Source organism: Watersipora subatra, chromosome 11 (genome assembly GCF_963576615.1).
Source record: "Watersipora subatra chromosome 11, tzWatSuba1.1, whole genome shotgun sequence".
Classification (NCBI taxonomy): domain Eukaryota; kingdom Metazoa; phylum Bryozoa; class Gymnolaemata; order Cheilostomatida; family Watersiporidae; genus Watersipora; species Watersipora subatra.
The window spans coordinates 13,940,591-13,960,899 of record NC_088718.1 but is presented as its reverse complement, the minus strand read 5'-3'; the positions used below and the strand labels follow the sequence as shown (position 1 = coordinate 13,960,899).

At 35.6% G+C, this 20,309-nt stretch overlaps 1 protein-coding gene across 1 annotated transcript; it reads left to right on the top strand.

Moving 5' to 3' along the window:
- The first annotated feature begins 4,891 nt into the window (after nt 1–4,891).
- Nucleotides 4,892–8,223, top strand: LOC137407828 (cytochrome P450 2B9-like). Its single transcript, XM_068094207.1, has 5 exons — nt 4,892–5,450; nt 6,540–6,683; nt 6,995–7,137; nt 7,510–7,660; nt 7,822–8,223. Exons 1-5 carry the CDS (start codon nt 4,892–4,894, stop codon nt 8,010–8,012), a joined length of 1,188 nt encoding a protein of 395 aa, XP_067950308.1. The 3' UTR covers nt 8,013–8,223.
- Nucleotides 8,224–20,309: the final 12,086 nt, after the last annotated feature.

Below are 20,309 nucleotides of genomic sequence, written 5' to 3'. Positions count from 1 at the left end.
CCAACAGCTTAGTATGAGTGAGGATGAGTGAGGACAAGTGTTTCTTTGATGAAGTTTTTCTTTGTCCTTTTTACAACAGTAGTAAGGTGTGCTTTTATATTGCATGACAAAGATTAACCCTTTTGCTTGTGTTGTAAACACTGAGGCGCTTAACAGATAACGAGAGACTTACGCACAGCAAGCTGATGTAGTGCATTAAAGAAAGCCTGTGCACAGCTGAAGGGTAATTCCTGACGACCTCCATTACAACTACCATTTCAACGATTCGGAGTTGCACTATAGATTTTTCTAAGATTCCCGATGTATCCCTTAAAACAATGCTTGCGAAAGTAGACTCGCTTTTGGGTCACAGTTACTTTTCAATGCATGCTTAGCCAAGTACCAAATTTAAGAAAGTAATTATTTCGTCGTCTTCATATGAGCAACTCATCCTTGGCATGTAAATGTGAAGGCAAAAAGTCGAGCAGAAACAATAGTGAGTAACCGAAGAACACTTTCATAGCAGAGACCCGCGTGGTTGTGGATTCAAATTCTTTTCCCTCCACTAGGGAGAGCTTAGTTGAGTATTATTGATTCGCATCCATCAGCTGTGAGCGTTTGTAAGTCGAATACTGCTATCACAGCAAATGCTAGTCACAGAATCAGTCCAGCGAATCAGATGTAGTGGCTGCTCAAGAAACATGCTTATTGTTAGCAACAGCCATGGCTGAACACTAAAAATATAAAACTTTAGCAGTGAAGTCATTAACAGCAATATTCAGTGGCTGGTTAAGTTTTTTCTGTAAGAAAATTACAATTATAGAATAAATAAAAAAAATGTTCAAAGAAATTTTTAAAAGTTTATCACTTTGTATAGATATTTTTTAAACTTTTGTTCAATTATTAAGGGGGCAGAAATTTCTAACAATGTTCTTAAACATTGCGTTTTGTCAATAGGCCTATTTACAACTCTTACAGGTTTTTACGGTACAGTTTGGAGGCTTTAAGAGAGTTGTCTTATCAGGGTATGATAACTTCTACCATGTGCTAATAAAGAATGCGGATTACTCGAGTAGTCGCAATCCTAAAGCTGTAACTAAGCTGTCTATGGAACAGGCTCGTACGATGCCAGGTATGTAACCAATAGTTTACTCTTTCTTGAATTAAGTTTTGGTGATCTATTCCTATCATCTCTGGCGTTTGCTTTTGTCTTCCCAAAAACCGCAATAGTAAAGGTTTTGTAGTAACTGCCAATTTCACTCATAAAACCACTAAAAAACTTGTTTTTAGCAATAATTAAACCTTTGAGTCCATTTATCAAGTAGTAAAATTTGATTTGATACATTTTACTTGATTGACTTGTGACATTGACTTGTGTCAGCCGAAGCGAGGAAGCCGATTGTGCCCTGAAGTAGTCATTCCTGTTTTTGAATAACTAAAAGCTAAAAACACCGGTCTGAGAGTTGATATGGGCTTAACTGAGCCATTTGCCACATAAGAGATGCAACCACACATAAGCAACTCTTAATAAATAAATTTGAAGAATAAAAATAGTTTATTAAAAATTGTTCCGCAACTATTTTTGAGTTTTAACAGGCTATAGAAACTCTGCATCTCATAAGAACTGCTAAGAGCTGAATAACTATGGTAAACACAAAGCAGCATGCAGTTAAGGCCATGCAGTGAGCCACTAGCTAGTTTAAAGCGATGTTTAGAGATAAGGAGACATTTTTAAGTTTTCCAAGTATTGATTTGCACTTGAAGGTATATCTCCACATGTGCTTAGGTAGGAGTGCTCCCATCTTTTTTCCCATCTTTTGGCCGATTGTGTCTAAACCACACATGCATATGCTCCATACCTTCCACCAGGTCGCAAAAATATTTGATTTCAAAACTTCATCTGGTTTGGAAACTCTGTCTGGTTCCTGAAAACCAGCCTCTCAAACACCCACCTTCGGCTATTTTACTGACAAGGAAAGAAATATCATGCATAGCCAGGCTTACTGCTAGTTATGTTGATAAAAAACACTCCAAGTTTATTTTCATTCACGGTAAGTTTTTAACCAAGTTATATGGATATCGTAAATAATTTAATAAAAATAATAATAATTGTATAATTAAATTTAGGTAAAATGGTTTTTAAAATTTTTTTTAAGTTTCTGTTCCATGGTAAAATATTAATCAGAATACACAGTCAAGCCTGTTTAAAAAACGGAAAAAGAAAAAATCCTATCATCTGTACCCATTTATGCACTTAACAAGTTCAGCAGGCAAGAAAATAACAAACATTACAAAGTTATAGAAGTATTCTAAAAGGCAAAACGTGAGATTGCCTATATATCACATTCAATATGTTTATGAGTTTTAAGATTATATGTTTAAACCCCAAATCATATACCGTAAAACATTTATTTGAACGCCATAATGCTACATTTTTCTACCCTTCATTTATAGCGGCACTTTATCAGAGATGACATCCAACTTGTCATAGATCACTATAAAAATATGCATGGGAGGCTGATACATGTCTCTACCAGTTGATATCTATTGCTTGCAATTAACCTACAATGATCTTATAGCCTGCATTGCAATTTGTTGGCACTTTCAAGTTTTTATTTCATTTTAAATTTGAAGGCATATTTTCATTTTATAACTATATTTAACATTGTTGAATCAAAGCTCATCGCACTCATTGATATGTCTGCTACAGCTTGCGGTCAAAACTGGTTTTTTATGTGCAATAGAAAAAGAGTTACGAGCGTAGAGCTATTGTAAGCCAAGTTCAGATTACCGCAATTATGCGATCAAATAATATGCTATAAACCTACAAGCTTGTAAGTTATATAATAATAATTTATTAAATGCTATAAACATATATTTAAGAACAAGTGACATAAACAAAACATATCTATAGTACATTCAGAAACAAAAATTACAATTTTTAAAGCGAAAATATTAGCATTGTTTGCTCAGCTCGTTGCATTCTGATTGTTGCTTTCATTTGAAACCATTTCATATTCTTCTGGCTGTCCATTAACTGCCACACTGTCTTCTGACCGCAACTCAATATAAGTGTTCAAACAATTTTTTACCAAGGCAAAACTTCCACGAGATGCACTTCAGAATACAGACTTGCGCAGATAAAGAGAAACGCTTGTAATAGAGATGCCCCGATTCTAAATTCACCAGCCGATTCAGATACCGATCCGATATACCGATCCTAATTGAAAAATAATCCGATTCAGATACCGATTCAGATCTTTTGTGTTGCATAGATAGTAGCTCATTTTATTATGCAAATACAAACATAATGCAAAGAAAACATGAATATTATTGTATTTATTTGTTTGCATTTATGGAAAAAAATATATACATATTCACATACTGACATACCGTGCATGTAGTAACAAAACAGTCCATGTTTCTTGTAATTTGTAAATTAAGGTAATTACTGTTAGTGGTACAGTTCTATCTGTAATAACGAAGTCCCTCTTCTATTGTTGGATGAACAGCTGTGTCTGTACAAGTTTAGAGCAAATCAATGTTTCTTTTAAAAACCGTTAGTGATTCAATTATCTCAGTAAGACGTTTCTTTTCTTCCATCATTATCAATGTAGCCGAGCGTACTGAAGGGGGATTCCCTTGCAACAGATGTTGGAGGACAGGCTACATACCGATACGCCACTGGGGTTACCGTTTTTTGTACAATACAAACGATCCATTGTATCGTCAGGATCAAGAGAGTGATGGATAACTTTATGCGTCGACTGTTTAAATTACTTTCGTAATGCTAGTAAATAGAAATATTACACTGCGTTTTTGTTTCCCACTTTTGTTATCTTGTTCGTGATTGCTTGCAATAAAACCTATCGCTGTAATTGGGAAATACCACACTTTTTGTTTACGTTCTGGCTAAAAAGTTTCCTTCGCTGTGTTGATCAGGCTATAGACATGAAATAAATTGGCAGGCCTGAAATTCATTAAGTAAAAGTAAGAAGCTTACAGCTGATGATTTTTTATTAGTATAGCAGGCTAAAATACAGTTTTCTGCTAAATGGTTGATCTGTAAAAAGTATCGGATGGTTCAGATTTTTTAAGAAAAGATCGGCCGATACCGATTCAGATACTTGACACTCATATCGGCACCGATACCGATTCCGATACCAAAATCGGGGCAACTCTAGCTTGTAATCAAAACGGCCTCAAAATACGTAGTAGCACAGATTGCATCGTAAATGTGCAAAACTTTTTTCACATACATCAAAGTATCAAATTCATGTTAAACAAAGAACTACTAGGCTGATACAATTACTAATTATATCTAAGGTGTTGCATTCAAAGTTTTACCGAAAAAAACCGTAAAGTCTCGGAGTTGGAAAATGGACTTTGAGATGAACAGAAACAACGAATGAATTAATTGTTATTGATGTGATAGAGTCATTATTAGTACGGTTTTGTGGACACCTTTCTACTGATCTCTTGATATTATGGGTTCAGAATACGAGATGAAGATCAAGAATTTGAGATTAAAGATCGCGAATGTCAAATAAAAGTGGCGTTCAATTAAGGGGTGGCGCTCTATTTCTCAACCCTTCTCCAATATTGGCACTCAAACAGAGGTGGTGTTCAAATAAAGGTGGCATTTAAATCCCGGTTTTACGGTAAGATACCCTAAACGCTTATCTGTGATGGTTACTAAGTAATTGCTAAAATGTTCTATAATCATATCTTTTGGGCACCACATCTTGGGCGGCAAAAAGGTAACGAACATCACAAAGTTATAAGAAAATTATTTGATAAGGCAAAGCGTGAGATTCTGTGTGTTTAAAATTTGCTATGCTTATAAATGTACTAGCACAACACAAATGTTTAAACTCCACACCTCACATGTTGCCCTAAACAATTATCTATAATGGATACAAAGTCATTGTTCAGAAATTATACATTTACAGGAATCTTTTGGGCACCATACCCTGAGTGGAAAAAGATTAGGACATTTGCAATAAGCACGCTACGAGAAGAAGGTATGGGTAAATCAATTATGGAGCCTAAAATTTTAGACGAACTCGAATGCTACATAAACCACTTCATAAAACCAAATCTGGGAGAGCCGCTATCACTACTGAGTGGACTTAAGCTCGCTACAAACAATCTCATTAGTCAAATGGTTTTTGGACACCGAGCGACATACGATGATGCAGACACCAAAATCGTTATCAGCGCCGTAAGTGAGATTCTTTCCCTCACAGGTCGGTTGTCCTTCCTCACCAACATGCCTTGTATCAGCTGGTTGATAAGGTCGTTGGAAAATCGAAACCACCATTTAATGTACAACATTATCACACCAATATTCTCTCGCTACATTTCTGAACACAAAACGACTCTAGACTCTAACCACCCACGCGATGTTGTGGACAGATTTCTCATGCATTCCAACTCAGCAAAAGAGGAAGATAAACATTGTTTTACAGGTTAGCAGCAGACACTCATTGTGCTTGTAAAAAATTATTTAATTATATTACTTGTGATATGCTATGTATCATTATAAACCTTTAATCATACTACATTATATTGTGTGCTGATACTACCTACATATCGTCTAATCAAATACCTAATTGCAAGGGACACTCGGTTGCAGGTGGTGGTGCCTGGAATAATAGTTTGTTTAGATAACTTATGTGTGATTTGAGGCTACAACTATATAAATTATGTAAACTATGCAACTTTTGCTGTTGCCACATTATATTTAGTATTTGAGCCGACTGACATATTATGGCAGATGTTCTCCAATTTTTTTAAAAACAAATTTTTAATATGCAATGGATACAACTAAGCATATCGAAATAAAAACTAATTTAAAACAAAATCTGTACCAATTGCATGTTTACAAGGATTCCAATCAAAACCATGTTTAATTAATAAGCAACCAAATAATACAAAAAGCCAGCTACCAGCATTAGGTAATTCAGGTTGTTTACGAAGTTGTTTGCCCCTTTCAGTTTAGGCCGGTTAACGATGTGACTATGCCAAATTCAAGTAGATTCTATCAGAGTGTATAGATGTTGTACTATCAGTAGAGATTGTTTTTGATGTTTGAGGTGATCCGACTGTCGGGATGTATGAACATTAAAATTGACGAAACTTGATCGCAGTTAAAATCCTCAGCTGCAAGCGAAAGTGCGATTATGATGTCTATAGTTGAATTTTGGCAAAGAGACCGACAGAATAGAGACGCATAACGCTGCAATTTGAAAGCCAAAGCCGATATCAATTACGAGAGAGACACGGAGCCGCGATACTACAGATGTCATTATGGCGCGTATTTATTCCGAGCGTTTTAACCACAAACAAGTTTTGTCGATTTTAGTTTTGAAACGTCCTGGCAGTCAGATCATCTGAAACATCAAATACAATTGGTAGAAAATACTGATACTTTCTGATAAAATTTTGAGAAAGTTCATCTTTAAACCTGACGGAGAGTAACACAAAATCTGAAGCAGAGAAAACCCTATTCACAAGCTGACGACCTTAATATCCAATAGAGTGTGTTTGTATTTTAGAGAACAATCTGATTGGTTTCTGCTCTCAACTTTATTCTGCTGGATATGAATCAACTGCAAACGTGCTAGCATGGGCTCTGCTTTACATCTGTCTTCATCCGGAGAAACAGAAGCGGGTTCAGTCAGAAATAGATAGTGCAATTGGTTTGTATTTGGATAGCCCTTTAGCTATAGTAGTTATAAATTAAAACCAGCCAGCAACACAATTACGGACTTGTTACAAAAATGTCACCGCTGTCCAGTTATCGGCTGCATGTGCTATTTTTAGATATTGTTTGGGTAAACTGCTCCGAATAGCAAAACTTTTGAATATCAACGCAATATACTAACATCAAATTGCCATTGCAAAATAAAGCTCATTGGCATATAATTCAATTGTTCATCAGAAATTTGGATAACGACGTGACCCACAAAATACTTTCAAACATCTTGTTACTGAACTGTGAAATTTACAGGTATCGACAGGTGTGTGACACTGAAGGACAGGTTGATGTTACCATATACAGATGCAGTCCTACTAGAAACTTTACGAAAAGCCAATATTGCCCCAATAGCTGCTCCGCACACCTTACAAAAAGACCTGATTATTGACGGAAAGGTACAGTTTAAAAATTATAAATATTGATCAGTATATATCTGAAAAAATGGCAGTAATTCAGTACATCTCCATAAATATCCTATCCAGTCTACCAACTACGTGTGAAAAATATTTTAATAGCTCATAGCTTTAAACGCTGCAAGGATAAGTGAGATGACTTGGATAAACAAATGTCAAAGTGGCAGAATCAAAAGTTGATTAAAACGAAAACGGTGAAAAGCTCTCGACATAATATATTAGCACAACTGGTCAATCGAACACAAACTGTTTATAACGTAATTAAATATATATCTATTACTAGCCATAACTTAAGGATAAAATAATGCCAAGGAACTCAATAGAAAAATATAAAAGTTTAAATAATTTATGTAGTTGGTACCAGCAGGAGCCGATGTTTTGCTCAACATGACATCTGTTCTCTATGATGAGACTGTGTTTGAGGAACCAGACGAGTTTAAGCCGGAGAGATACTTGACAGGAGACATTGCGCTCAAGAAACAGCGAACTATCCCTTTTAGTATGGGTGAGAATTCGATCTTACTGATGACTTGTAAGATTTTGGCAGAATAATTGGCCAAAATGAAAGGTCCTAATTTTGCTGTCACTGATTCTTTGTCGAACACCCAAGATGCTTGTTGAAGAAACTGAGTGGGTATTAAATACTTCTTTACGGTTTGAATTTAGGTAGGCGAATGTGTGCGGGAGAGGGCTTGGCTAAGATGGAAATCTTCATGTTCTTTGTAACATTTCTGCAGAGATATAATATTTCTCTACCCAAAGATTCCACGGTAACTGACCAGCCGATAAGCAATGGACAAGGAAACCTTCCGCCACCATTCCAGATAATTTTTACCGCGCGAGAACAGATAGTCTGAAGCATGCGTGTACAAACCGTATGAACAACTACTCACAAATCAAAGCAATTCTAATCAAGAGCACTTGTAAAATATCCTAAGCTTTCATCGTTGTGTAACAATCATTGTTTATTTTATATTATCGTAAAATCAAAAACCTACAATTTAAAAGTTATACTACCATTTTGATGTAAACAATCTCGATTTATTATATAGAATTTGACAAACTGACTTTGGCAACACTTAAATGAAATGGCCAAGTCATTAATATAATTATATTTTACTCACCATATTTTACTTCATGTCTTTCAACATATATCGTTCAGTTTTAATATTAAAAAAGGTGATTTGATCAAACATGCCAATGATCTTATGACACGTATTGCGAAATTCTTATTGTACAAAGTGTAGTAGTGGAGGCCACATAAAAGTCTCTATGTAATTGTATATGACAGCAGCAGTATTATGAGTATTGTCACAGGCAATGAATAATTTATTAACCTGCAAAACCAATAGCCAAGTATTTGCCGAGTTTGTATTTTAGATTAGTTCATTTTGGACTGATCGCCATTATCAGCAATGATAAACCTAAGAGTTATATTAAGTTGCTATCAGGTCCATTGACATAACAGATTTTTAACAAATCCTCTATGCAAATGGGTGGGTATCAATTCAGGTGTGCCCAATTCAAGCCCGTGACAGCGACAGTATGAGAAAGGGCAGAGCCAGTCATCAAAGGAATAAGTCATAAACCATAGTTGACTCAGATGAATATATTATGATTCACTTGATTTTCTATTTACGAGCATGTACATCAATGGTCTGTCAGCTGGATCAATTTTAAAATGGGCCAACCATCCACAATGACCAGACCAATTTTGGTGAAAACAAGGGTAAGATTCTTTATAATGAGAATCTCGAACAACATTTGGTGAATTTTTCAAAGTTTTTTAAACATTCTCAAATTTTAGTATGTCATAACACAATATCTTATCAAAGTAAAACTAAAAAAATTTTAAATTGGCCAATTGGTCCATGATATATTAACAACTTTGGGACGTCTTATCATGATGCGAATGAATGGGACAAAAAGACAACATGATAGTCACATTGTAAGACACTAATCAACTCGACAGCACAGCATTGTGTAACACTCTGTTTATTGACTTGCAGGAATATAGTACACTGTTTTGGTGTTTGAATGGGTCTAGTAAAACGGGTGATGCGTGAAGAATTGCGTGACGCTGCGTGATGGCTAAAATCATGCCAGATTGTCATAAAATTGCTCCCAATGGCTCACCAGATGCGTTTTAAGTAGTATCTCAATAAACCACTGATTTTCTTTCCGAGTTTAAATTGTTTTCAAGCAAATACAGGTTGAAATTAATTTTTTTAAGCATGTGTAAATATGACTGCTGACAAGTTCTAATAGATTTTTAAGTGTTTTAGCTAGGTTTAATACATTTTGGACCAATTTTGACCCTCATGCATTGTTCTAGTTTGTTGAGATGTTTCTCAAATTAGGAAAATGCGTGAGGGTCTAAATTGGTCCAAAATGTATTAAAACTAGCTAAAATTGTCAGGAGTCATCACACGTGCTTGAAAAAAAAACTTCGACCTGTATTAGCTAGAAAATAATTTAAACTTGGAAAGAAAATCACTGGTTTGTTGAGATATTACATATAATGCATCTGGTGAGCCATTGGGAGCAATTTTATGACGATCTGGCATGATTTTAGCCATCATGCGGCGTCACGCATCACACGTTTTACTAAACCCGGTGTTTGAATACTTTATCTCTTTTAGCTTGCTCTTTTATTCATTAGTATTGTAATAATAATTACTACACCACTGACTGTTTTCGGCTTATTCTTCCTACTCTTTGCAAATCTTTTGGTAACTTTTACCTTCTTTCAATTTAGGTGGCATTTTTCTTAACGGCTCATTTAAAATGGCATATGCTAGTAGCACCAGTAGCGTATTATACCAGGTAGCCTGCATAGCTATTATAGCACTTTATTCATAAATTGATCTAAGTAAAACAATATTGTTTAGTTGATGTATAAAATTAACACCATATCCATTATTAATTTAAAAGAAATTTAATTCAAATAAAATTACATCAATATACAGATGCTGTAATTAATAAAGTTATCTATATTTAATAGATGATGTTTAAAATTTATTTTTTATTAATTCCACCAAAAACTAGTAACTTTTTTTGTGGCTGGTTAAATTGTTAATAACTAACATTTGAAACACTATTAATAAATACATGTATATAAAATATAAACAACAAATATTTACTAACAGCAGTTGTAATCTGAGCCTTGGTGATATTTCAATGTACTATTTATATTAATCAATAATAATAATATAACTAGTATTAATAATATTATTTCATATTTATAATTACATAATAATTACTATTTAGATGTAAATGTAAATTCAAAATCAAATAAACAATGAATATAATGAAATACATTATATATTAAAAATATTGTTAGATATTATATTTAAAAAATAGTGGAAATGCTATTCAATTTCTTGTGAAAATAAAAACATTATAATTTACAAATGATATAATATTTATAATCATATTGTTACAAACCTAATTACTGTTTTTTTAATGTTTGCTTTATCGTTATTTACTATCTTATTATTTACTATCTGCCATAAAACCTTTATTTGAACTCGCGCCATGACACTCTATTTTTCAACCCTTCCCTTAGAATGGCGCTTTATTAGACGTGATGCTCAAATAAAGGGTGGCGTTGTATTTTTCACACAACTCGTCAGAATGTTGAGAAGATTTTCGATTCGCATGTGAAAAGGTGAATCGTAATTGAAATCCAAACCTAGATTGTTAAGTGCAATAGAACAGGAGTTACAAGCGTCGATCCATTGTAAGCTGAAGTCAGATTACCGCATTGTATAAAAAATTGTAAGTTTTATGATTATAATCCATCAAATGCTGCAAATATATATATTCAAGAACAAATGACATAAACAAACCATAATTATAATACAATACATGCAACAACAAAAATTAACATTTAAAAACAAATTTTAAGATTTTTAAAACGAAAATGTTTGTTTTAAAAATGCTCGCAACTGGCTGAGCATCGATTGCTCGGCCAGTTGCGTCCTGGTTGGTGCCTTCGTTTGAAACCATTTCATACTCTTCTGGCTGTTCAATACCTTCTGCAATGTCTTCTGACCACAACCCCTTTTCTGCACAGCTGAGCTAGCTAATATTAGCGCCCAAACAATATTTTAGCAGAGCAAAGTTTTTATGCCATGTACTTTAAAATATACACTTCTCGCGAAAATAAAGAGAAACCGCATGTTATCAAAACAGCCTCAAAATTCTAGCCTCAAAATATGCAACACTGATTGCATCATAAATGGACAAAAAATTGTTCACATGCATTGAAGTACCGTAAAATGGAGTAACTTTAGCTGTTTTTGAATAATAATTTCAATGGTAGAGAAGCGCAAATAGTATTTGAGTGATTTCCATATTTTGTAAATAAAGAATCTGTTATTTTCTACAGCTACTGCCTATTCAAAACTTCAGGAAATAATCCAATTTTGAAATACATAAAAAATAGAGGGGTGGCCATTGTAAACCCGCAAGCGGGGTAACTTTGGCCATCCGTGAGTTTTCAGTATTAGGCCAAAGTTGACAGTTGTTAGGGGAACTTTGGTCACTCAGAAAGGTCAGAAAGTAAGAAACTAATAGTAGCAACATATCATACAAGGATAATTACAGGTAATCAAGATATTGTTGAAGTAAAATTATCAGACAGCATCACCATAGGCCAACAGCCATTTTTCAGAATATCAGTTCATCCTACTATTGTGACCATTAGCAAAGATGGCCAAATAAGAAATCATTCTGAGCTGGTCTACTGTACAAAAATTCTTGCAAATGCAGTTTGAAATTTGTAATTTCTTCTTCTTATTATTGGCTCTTGCAGTTTCAGCAAGATTTGGTCATTGCATATAGTGTCATAGTCAGCAATCGATGAAAAGACGAGTTTTCTGCTTGACTGCTTGTTTTCTCAGATACATCATGGTGTATCTGAGAAAAACAAGATATGTAACATCCGTCTTTCACCCGCTCGACTTTGCCAACATAATCTTTTGTTGAGCGTTTCATCTTGTATGTTACTAGTAAGTAATCACTTTATTCTGGGTCGATCATGTCCACCTCAGACTCGTTGGATACTTTCAAAATCGAATTTTGAATCTCAATCTCCGAATCACTTCCATCATTGATAGGCCTCTTTTTTGTCCACTGCACGTGATTATTACTCTCTCATGCTTTGTGGCAGAAACTTGGTCCTTGTACCCGGTAGTGCATCGGCATTACTTGTGGTTGTGGTTCGGTAGGTGGATCGGTGTTACGTAGAGAAACCGCACTGCCAATACTCTTTCCAGCTTCAACTGTTGATCTCCTCTTCTTTGCAGTTCTTTGTGCTTCTCCACAACGCAAGGTCTTCGAGTGATCAATGAATATTTCCCCGACTGTGGATTGAACATCCTCCGCGTTCCCAACATGATCTGGAAGACTCACTAGTACCTGGCCTAGGTTTAGAGAATAGATTCCAGTTTTTCTGAAGCCTGATTGCATGTTGCGTTGACAGCTCTCCTCCATGGACTCCAGTAGCAGTTTGAGCAATGAAGGAAATTTATTTTTAGTGACTATCGCACTTCTTCCTTGACTGGTTTTCCAGGTTGAAAGGATACGTTTCCAGTTAATTTTCATTGGCCTGAAAAATGCCACATCACGCGGCTGACACTTGTGCGTTGAGTTCGGGGGCAAGCAAACAAACATGATGTTGATCTGCTCACACAAGTTGAGCACTTCCTGATTAAAGTGAGAACTTATGTTGTCACCAATTAATACTTTAGTTTCATCCTGTTTGTGTAAATAAAGTAATGCTATGCTACGGAACCAGTCTTCAAAACAAGGACCATCACACCAGCCAAATTTACTGCAGTTATATCTAGTTCCTGGTGGTCCCCCATACGTCCAGGTGTCCCGGAGATTTTCCGCTTTATAAACTACGTAAGCGAGCAACAGCCCACCTGCTGCAGTTCCGGTAAACATACTGTTTAAACTTTTGCTGTTGTGCATCGTTCGTTCTGAATACTTGGTTCCTCTTTGGAAGATGCACTTCTTTTCTCTAGGAGAGGTTAGTTTCACCATAGTTGACAATGTTGGCAGGAAGAATTTCTTTTAAAGTTTTTCCTAAATTTCTGAAATAGGATCGAATGTCATCAGGATTGACTTTTAAACGCTTAATGCCTATATTTTGGCATATTTTATGCAAAAGTTGCTGATGGCTCCTTTTCATGAAACTGTAGCACCACTCATCTACCAGATGGTTATTCTTTAACTGAACAACCAACCTTCCGCCTTTGTCCAGATATGTCTTTACGAGTCTTTAATCTATAAAATTTTAAAAGAATAATGTAAAGATGTTTAAATGTGGTTAAAACAGTGGTTAAAACAGTGGTTAAAACAGTGGTTTGTAATTTAGAAATAATAACTGTAGCTCCTACCAACTCGAAAATTACAGTATTATAAGCACCAACCTGCTTTGTCCGATGGGAACCCCCATTCTGCTATTTTTTGGATATGGTCTACCAAAGTTGACTCCTCCACTGCACTTAGAATGGCGTACACGTGTGTTTACAGGCTACCGTTTTGGAGTGTCCCCCTGCTAATTTTGTACTTTTTCGGCTGAGACTTTTCGTTTTCTATCTCCTTCAGAACAGCAGTGATGTCTGCTGCTAAAACACCATAGCTGCGGCCTGGGTAGGTACTTTTTAGGCATGACCAGATGGAGTGACTGCCTGCAAGCAAGAAATTGTATGTGTGTAATTAAAACTTCATCAAATTAAAATAAATAACCTTTCTCAGGAGTTTTTCCTGAGAAAAGTTTTTTAACCGTTTTTCAGGAGTTTGGGGTTACTTTGGCCAGGCCAAAGTAACCCCAAACTCCTGAAAAACTATAAAAAGTATTTCCATATTGTTACTGGATGAACAATATAAACCAAAATGATTTATTTGTTACATATTCATGGTAAAAGGAGTATACTTAGTTTCCATAAGTTTAAATGTCCTGATATCACTCTTAGTGTAAGATGGAGACCAAAGATGGCAAGATTTAAAATTATGTGGTGAAACAGGAAGTAGCATAAAGAATGATAGCAGGCCAGCAGCAAATGATGCATCAATGTTTTATTGGGTAAATTGTTTATAATAATAATAGTTAAACAATGAAAAAAAGAATTAACAATATAAAATTAAATAACTGAATTAATTTATTTTATATTTTAGTAAAATTTTTCTAAAGCAGTCAAAGTTACTCTAGCTGGCTGAAGCAACTCTAGTCTATGGTGTCAAGATTGCGCTAAAAAAGGAACTACTATTAGCCTGATACAGTTATTAATTATTTGTATGACGTTGCAATCAAAATTTTTAACAAAAAACCTAAAAACTTGGAGTTGAAAAATGGACTTCGATAAGAACAGAATTAACGAACGAATTAATTGTTATTGTTGTAATTGAGTCATTATTGCTACGGTTTTGTAGACACTTTTTCTACTAATCACTTGCTATTATGGGTTCGTGAACATTAAACATGTCAAATAGTATCGGTCAAATAGAAGTGGCGATCAAATAGAAGTGTCGTTCAATTAAAGGGTGGCGTTCTATTTTTCAACCCTTCTATAGTCGCGCTCAAATAAGGGTGGCGTTAAAATACAGGTTCTACTGCATACTAGCAAATCAATTTGGGCTTATGTACTCAACCAGAGAAATGAAATTATGATGCAATTCAACAGCCAACGATTCAACGGAGATGAATGCGCTTGCAAGAATAAATACAGGCCTGAATGTGCCCGCTAAAAAAATTATGAGGCACCCGCTCCCCTGGACTAAAAAGCAAAGATTTTTTCAAACGTAGAGAAGGAATACTCTTTTGTTGTTTGTTTTGTTATTAACTTTTTTCCAGCCATAATTAATTAATGTGTTATCCAAATGTAGCCAAATTTTTATATTGTATATTTACCAGTAAACAATGTTTGTTCTTTTTTAAAATAACTGTCATTTTGCCTAAAAATTTTAACTACTCATAACCAGCAATATGTTGAGTTTGTTTTTCCTCACTTATATAAACAATCATTTTTGCATTTGAGAGTCAGTCGGAATTTGGTTAGCATGGTGAGACATGCTATAATAAATTTATTCAAATATAACATACCTTCTTTAGTAACTTAGACAGCTTGAATCAAAGAGTTGCACTGGTATATATACAGTCTGCTATCTTCTGTGATAGAGTCTTATTATCGGCTCTCGGAGTTGCAGCGATATATACAGTTTGCTAACGACTGTGAAATATAGTCTGTACTATCGGCTCTGGCTTGATTTGAGCTGGTTTATACATAGCCTGCTATCGGCTGTGATATATAGTCTGTACTATTGGCTCTGGCTTGATTTGAGCTGGTTTATACATAGCCTGCTATCGGCTGTGATATATAGTCTGTACTATCGGCTCTTGTTTGATTTGAGCTGGTTTATACATAGCCTGCTATTGGTTGTGATATATAGTCTGTACTATCGGCTCTTGTTTGATTTGAGCTGGTTTATACAGTCTGCTATCGGCTGTGATATATAGTCTGTACTATAGGCTCTTGCTTGATTTGAGCTGGTTTATACATAGCCTGCTATCGGCTGTGATATATAGTCTGTACTATCGGCTCTTGCTTGATTTGAGCTGGTTTATACAGTCTGCTATCGGCTGTGATATAGAGAGTTTGTATTAACAGCTCTTACATTGGTAATGTCGATGTGTGGTTATTTGTCGGAGGTGTCTCGGCTACTACATACAAACATCAGCTCTTGCTGGGCCTGGTAGGGGTGTACTGATTTTACTTTGTTTTCAACTTCATGCAGATCTTTCATTGCAGAGATCTCAGGCTGTAAGGTTAAACCTACAGATGTCCTTTAGTGGGATATTGCCGAGGCCGAGCTGTAGGCTACACACACACACATGCACACGCGTGTGTAGCCACACACACGCGCGCACACATACACACAACAAAGGCCCCCCAAAGGTCAACGTAGTTATGAGCAAAAACAAAAGTATGAATCCAAATATCTCACCAATCCAATGAGCAGCACACACAAACACTAAACCAATTGACAGGACCACCCATCATGTCAAAATATTCCAAGTTTCAAGTCATGTCTTGTACAACTCACCTTATGGTTTCTCAAAACTTGTCCCTAAGTCCCTATTAATTTGAGACTGTCCGATTGCTGTTTTCGAAATGGCCGCTGCTAGCCTAGCCTATAGCGTCCTGCTTCAACACCTCAGTAACTATCGGGGCATCGCTGAGTGCTCCCAAACTTTTGGATGTCCTCTTAAGCATACAAGAACCAATCAAAATCGGGTTAACACTATTGTAAACAAAACGGTGTGCTTATCTACCCACAAACCCGCAAGAAATACAATGCAGACTTGTTAGCATGGCTGAAGCAGTACCTAAATCTAATTGTGCACCTGATGCTGCAGTAGTGAAATAGTATGATCTTATATTAATCAATGGTTCATCTTATAAATTGGGTACTGTATATCATCATGGTGATCTGATTGAAATGGTTGCTTAAAGCTGTCCTCATTTATACATCAGGTACAAAGATGAGTGAGGTGATCGTGATTATTGTTTTGCATAAATAATAGGAATTATAGCATAGATGGATGAATATTATATTGTTTACTTTTCTTTTGGTTCTTTTTATACAAGTATACAGTGTCCACTTTTGGTTCTATCCATAGATATAGTAAACCATAGATTGATGAATAGCTATCATTACAATAGAGCAAAAGTGAGGCATATAATTGGGTGTTGTTTTCCCGACGTTACGTTGTAGTGACGTGCGTCACAGCATCAGAGCTTTCAATTGAGCAATGAGTTTAGTAGTGAAAGCAAGCTTGTCATGCTAGTTTTTAAGTCATAAACGTAACAATAAGACCAAATTCTTAGTGAAACATCATCAGAGGAGACGACAACACCCCAAGTATATCCTGAATTGCCCATAACAAGACAGAACTTGAACTCAAAACAAGACAAGAAGTTCCCAACAATGTCATAAGCTATCTATGCCAATTAAAGACACCAAGCGGAAAGCTGCTAGTGGAAAATAATAGGAAAACCATCATTGGTTTTGAGTCAGCAGCCAAATCTGTGCATGGCATTACTCAATATTTTTTCAGCAACTACCCTTACATCAACTACTTCCTAACATTTAAGATCAATCAGGATCACATTGAGACTCTGTTTTTCACGATACGATCTAAGGGTGGCTATAAAAATAACTCGGATGTGCAGTGATTTAGATCTGCACTTCGAGCACTGCTCATAAAAGCAGATATCACACCAAGTCCCAATGCTATCTGTATTGATCTGGATGTGACCAGGACTGAAGAAAACTGGCCAGCTCCTACATTCTCTTTCAAAAAAAGAAGAAGGAAGAGACAAAAACTGAGGAAGTGGAGATGAGGAGTTCGGTGATGAGGAATTCTTTCTGACTCAAATATAACGACTGTATCAAGTTCTTGACCGATGTAGAAGTAGTTGGAAGTAAAAGTAGTGATGACATAACCCTAATCTCAGTTAAAAACAGAGGAGGATTGGTGACCCCATTGATAGGTCGAATATGTATTGCTGCAGAAAAGTGCTTAGGTTCACACATGGAGAGCTATGGTATCACACAGAGAGTTTTTAAACAAGTAACGTTACAAACACTAACATATGTCTTATTACATAACCTCAATCAAGGTTTCACATGCACAGTGCGTGCACCAATTCACTCAAAACTATAGTAAATCGCTATATTGAAGTCAGAATACACTATGCAGCTTCAAAGCAGGAATCTAGTTCAACCAAGCTTAGACAAAAACTATCTCATCTAGTTATTTTCAGTCATGTCTAATAGGTGTTTAATACAGTGGTCCAGCTTAACTGCTTCTAAATCTCATTTGATTCATTAGTTTGTTATTAGTTTAATTTCTATTCAGTCACTCTTTGTATTATCAATGATATAGAAGCTTCTAAATCATTGGTATTATTCATTACCATGTGTGTAAATTCTTTTCTTGCTCATCCGAAGTCATTATACCGTACAGGATGAAAATATTCGTTGGTTATAAAAATTCGCGATTTCGCGAATAGGCAACTCCGCGAATTATAAAATTCCGTGAATAATTAGTTCTATTTTTAATCACAATGGAGAATAACTACTGTCTCACATTAAAAACTAGCCGCTAGGCTGGTTTTCAATATAAATACCAAACGTAGTTGAGTTTCAAAACATTTTTAAAATCATTGCCTGGGCTTTGAGCTAACACCATTGCCAATGCATCACATTTCTTTAAAAAATTATTCAAGGTTGTCACAAGATATGCAGAATGGCATCATCGCAAAAATAGCCACTAGGCAGAAGTACTAAACGTAGCCGAGTTCCAAAATTTGTTTAAAATCATCGCCGGGCTTCGAGCTTTATTGCCATTGCATCAAACTTTACAAAATTATTCAAGGTTTTCACAAGTTATTCGGCGTGGCTTCGTCATCGCAAAAAATCTCTCCTAGTCTTTTTACATTGAAATCAACTCCATCAATCTCTAATACCGAAGTTGAGGACGATCATGATTCTGATCTGGACATTATGGTATGTATTTGCTTTGCAGATACGTTTTTCCATAATTAACTGCATTAGTTAATTCTTTTGTTTAAAAACTGCTCACTTTCATTAAATACTTCAGCTATTGTTTTTGTACTTCCTTAACATTTATTAATATTTTTCTTTTTTGTGTTTACTGCAGATTGACAATGAAACAACCTACTCCGATTACGAAAACTAAAGACAAGCAGTAATATTCACCGTGGCAGAAATATTGGCAGAGAAGCAACCAGTCAACCTAGACCCCTTCATCGACAACAACTCCTTGATATCGCTGCAGCAAACATGATTAAATTATATATTTTATTTCATGTATAGATATATTATAATTTATAACAAGCTTGAGTGTACAAATAAAATGTTTCAAATACAAATACAATTTTACAAACGATGAATGGAGTAAATATAAACAGTTTAGTCCATATGGCGGTTGTCTAGAGCAATAAAATTAAACTGATACTCTTGATAAGTAAATACTAGCATGTAATGGTGCTCTCTGACTAGTTATTTTGGTAATAGCAGCTCTATATCGCGGTCACTGTCTTGGGTAGATGTTAAAGGCAATTCTCTCACTACTACGTGGCTGGTAAGTCAGTTATCAGACATCTCCTCGTGGCTTACTATTGCAATGTTCTGCTGGTTGGCCAAAAGTTTGTGATCGTAAAGGCGTTCTTGTTCCTTTTTTAAAACAGATATATTCTCCTCGTTAGCAGCTGCGGTCACTTCAATTTCAAGACATCCCTGAATGATTGGTGATCTTCTAGGAATAACATCCACCACCCTTGCAGTCATTGTACCTCCGGATATGATGAAAAAGCTGCTTACTATACTTATTTCACGGGGTAGATGACCAACCGTTGCGCAGTCTGCGTTTATTAGCTTTACTGCCAATGGTTCGTGTAGATTATTGGGCTCTTTCTCACACTAAAACGAATAACAAAGCGGTAGAGATGGAAAAAAATAAATATTGCGTTTTACTGAAGTAAAACTCAATTATTAATTTAGTAAATGGTTTAAAAAAACTCATTACTTACCACAAGTTGTTGGCTTATCAAAGGCCTCCAAAGCGATGAATATTCGTGAAAACCACTGGACGCAGCAAAAATTGTTTACCGTAGCTTAGCAAGATCGCCCCGCAGTTGTAAGCTAAATATAAACCGGAACACGCGGTGTGCGCATGCGTAGGAATAACTCTATTACTAGCCGCAATAGAGTTAACTTTGCCTAGAGAGTGGCAGTTTTCAGCCGCGAATAAATTCATCCGCGAGAATGAAGGAATATGCAATGAATTTTCGCGAAATATAACTCCGCGAATGCATTCATCCTGTACGGTATAAGTTTTATATATTTTCAATAAAATATGCAGTCTCAAATGCACAAACTATGGCAAAATTGTGCAGGTTTCAGTGTTAAGTCAATAGGAATTCATAGATCAGCTGATTCACTCCACACATCACCATGACGTTGCGTCATGCTATTTATAGTCCTCACTTATTTTGATTATTCGCATATCTAGGGTTAACTATATCTATGGCTCTATCCATGGATTGTCTTTG

Excerpts from the sequence above, each read along its gene's own strand:
- LOC137407828 (XM_068094207.1), top strand. The coding sequence starts at position 4,892 with ATGGATACAAAGTCATTGTTCAGAAATTATACATTTACAGGAATCTTT. Across the intron at positions 5,451-6,539 it reads AGATAAACATTGTTTTACAG|AGAACAATCTGATTGGTTTC; the intron begins GTTAGCAGCAGA and ends TTTGTATTTTAG. Across the intron at positions 6,684-6,994 it reads AGAAATAGATAGTGCAATTG|GTATCGACAGGTGTGTGACA; the intron begins GTTTGTATTTGG and ends TGAAATTTACAG.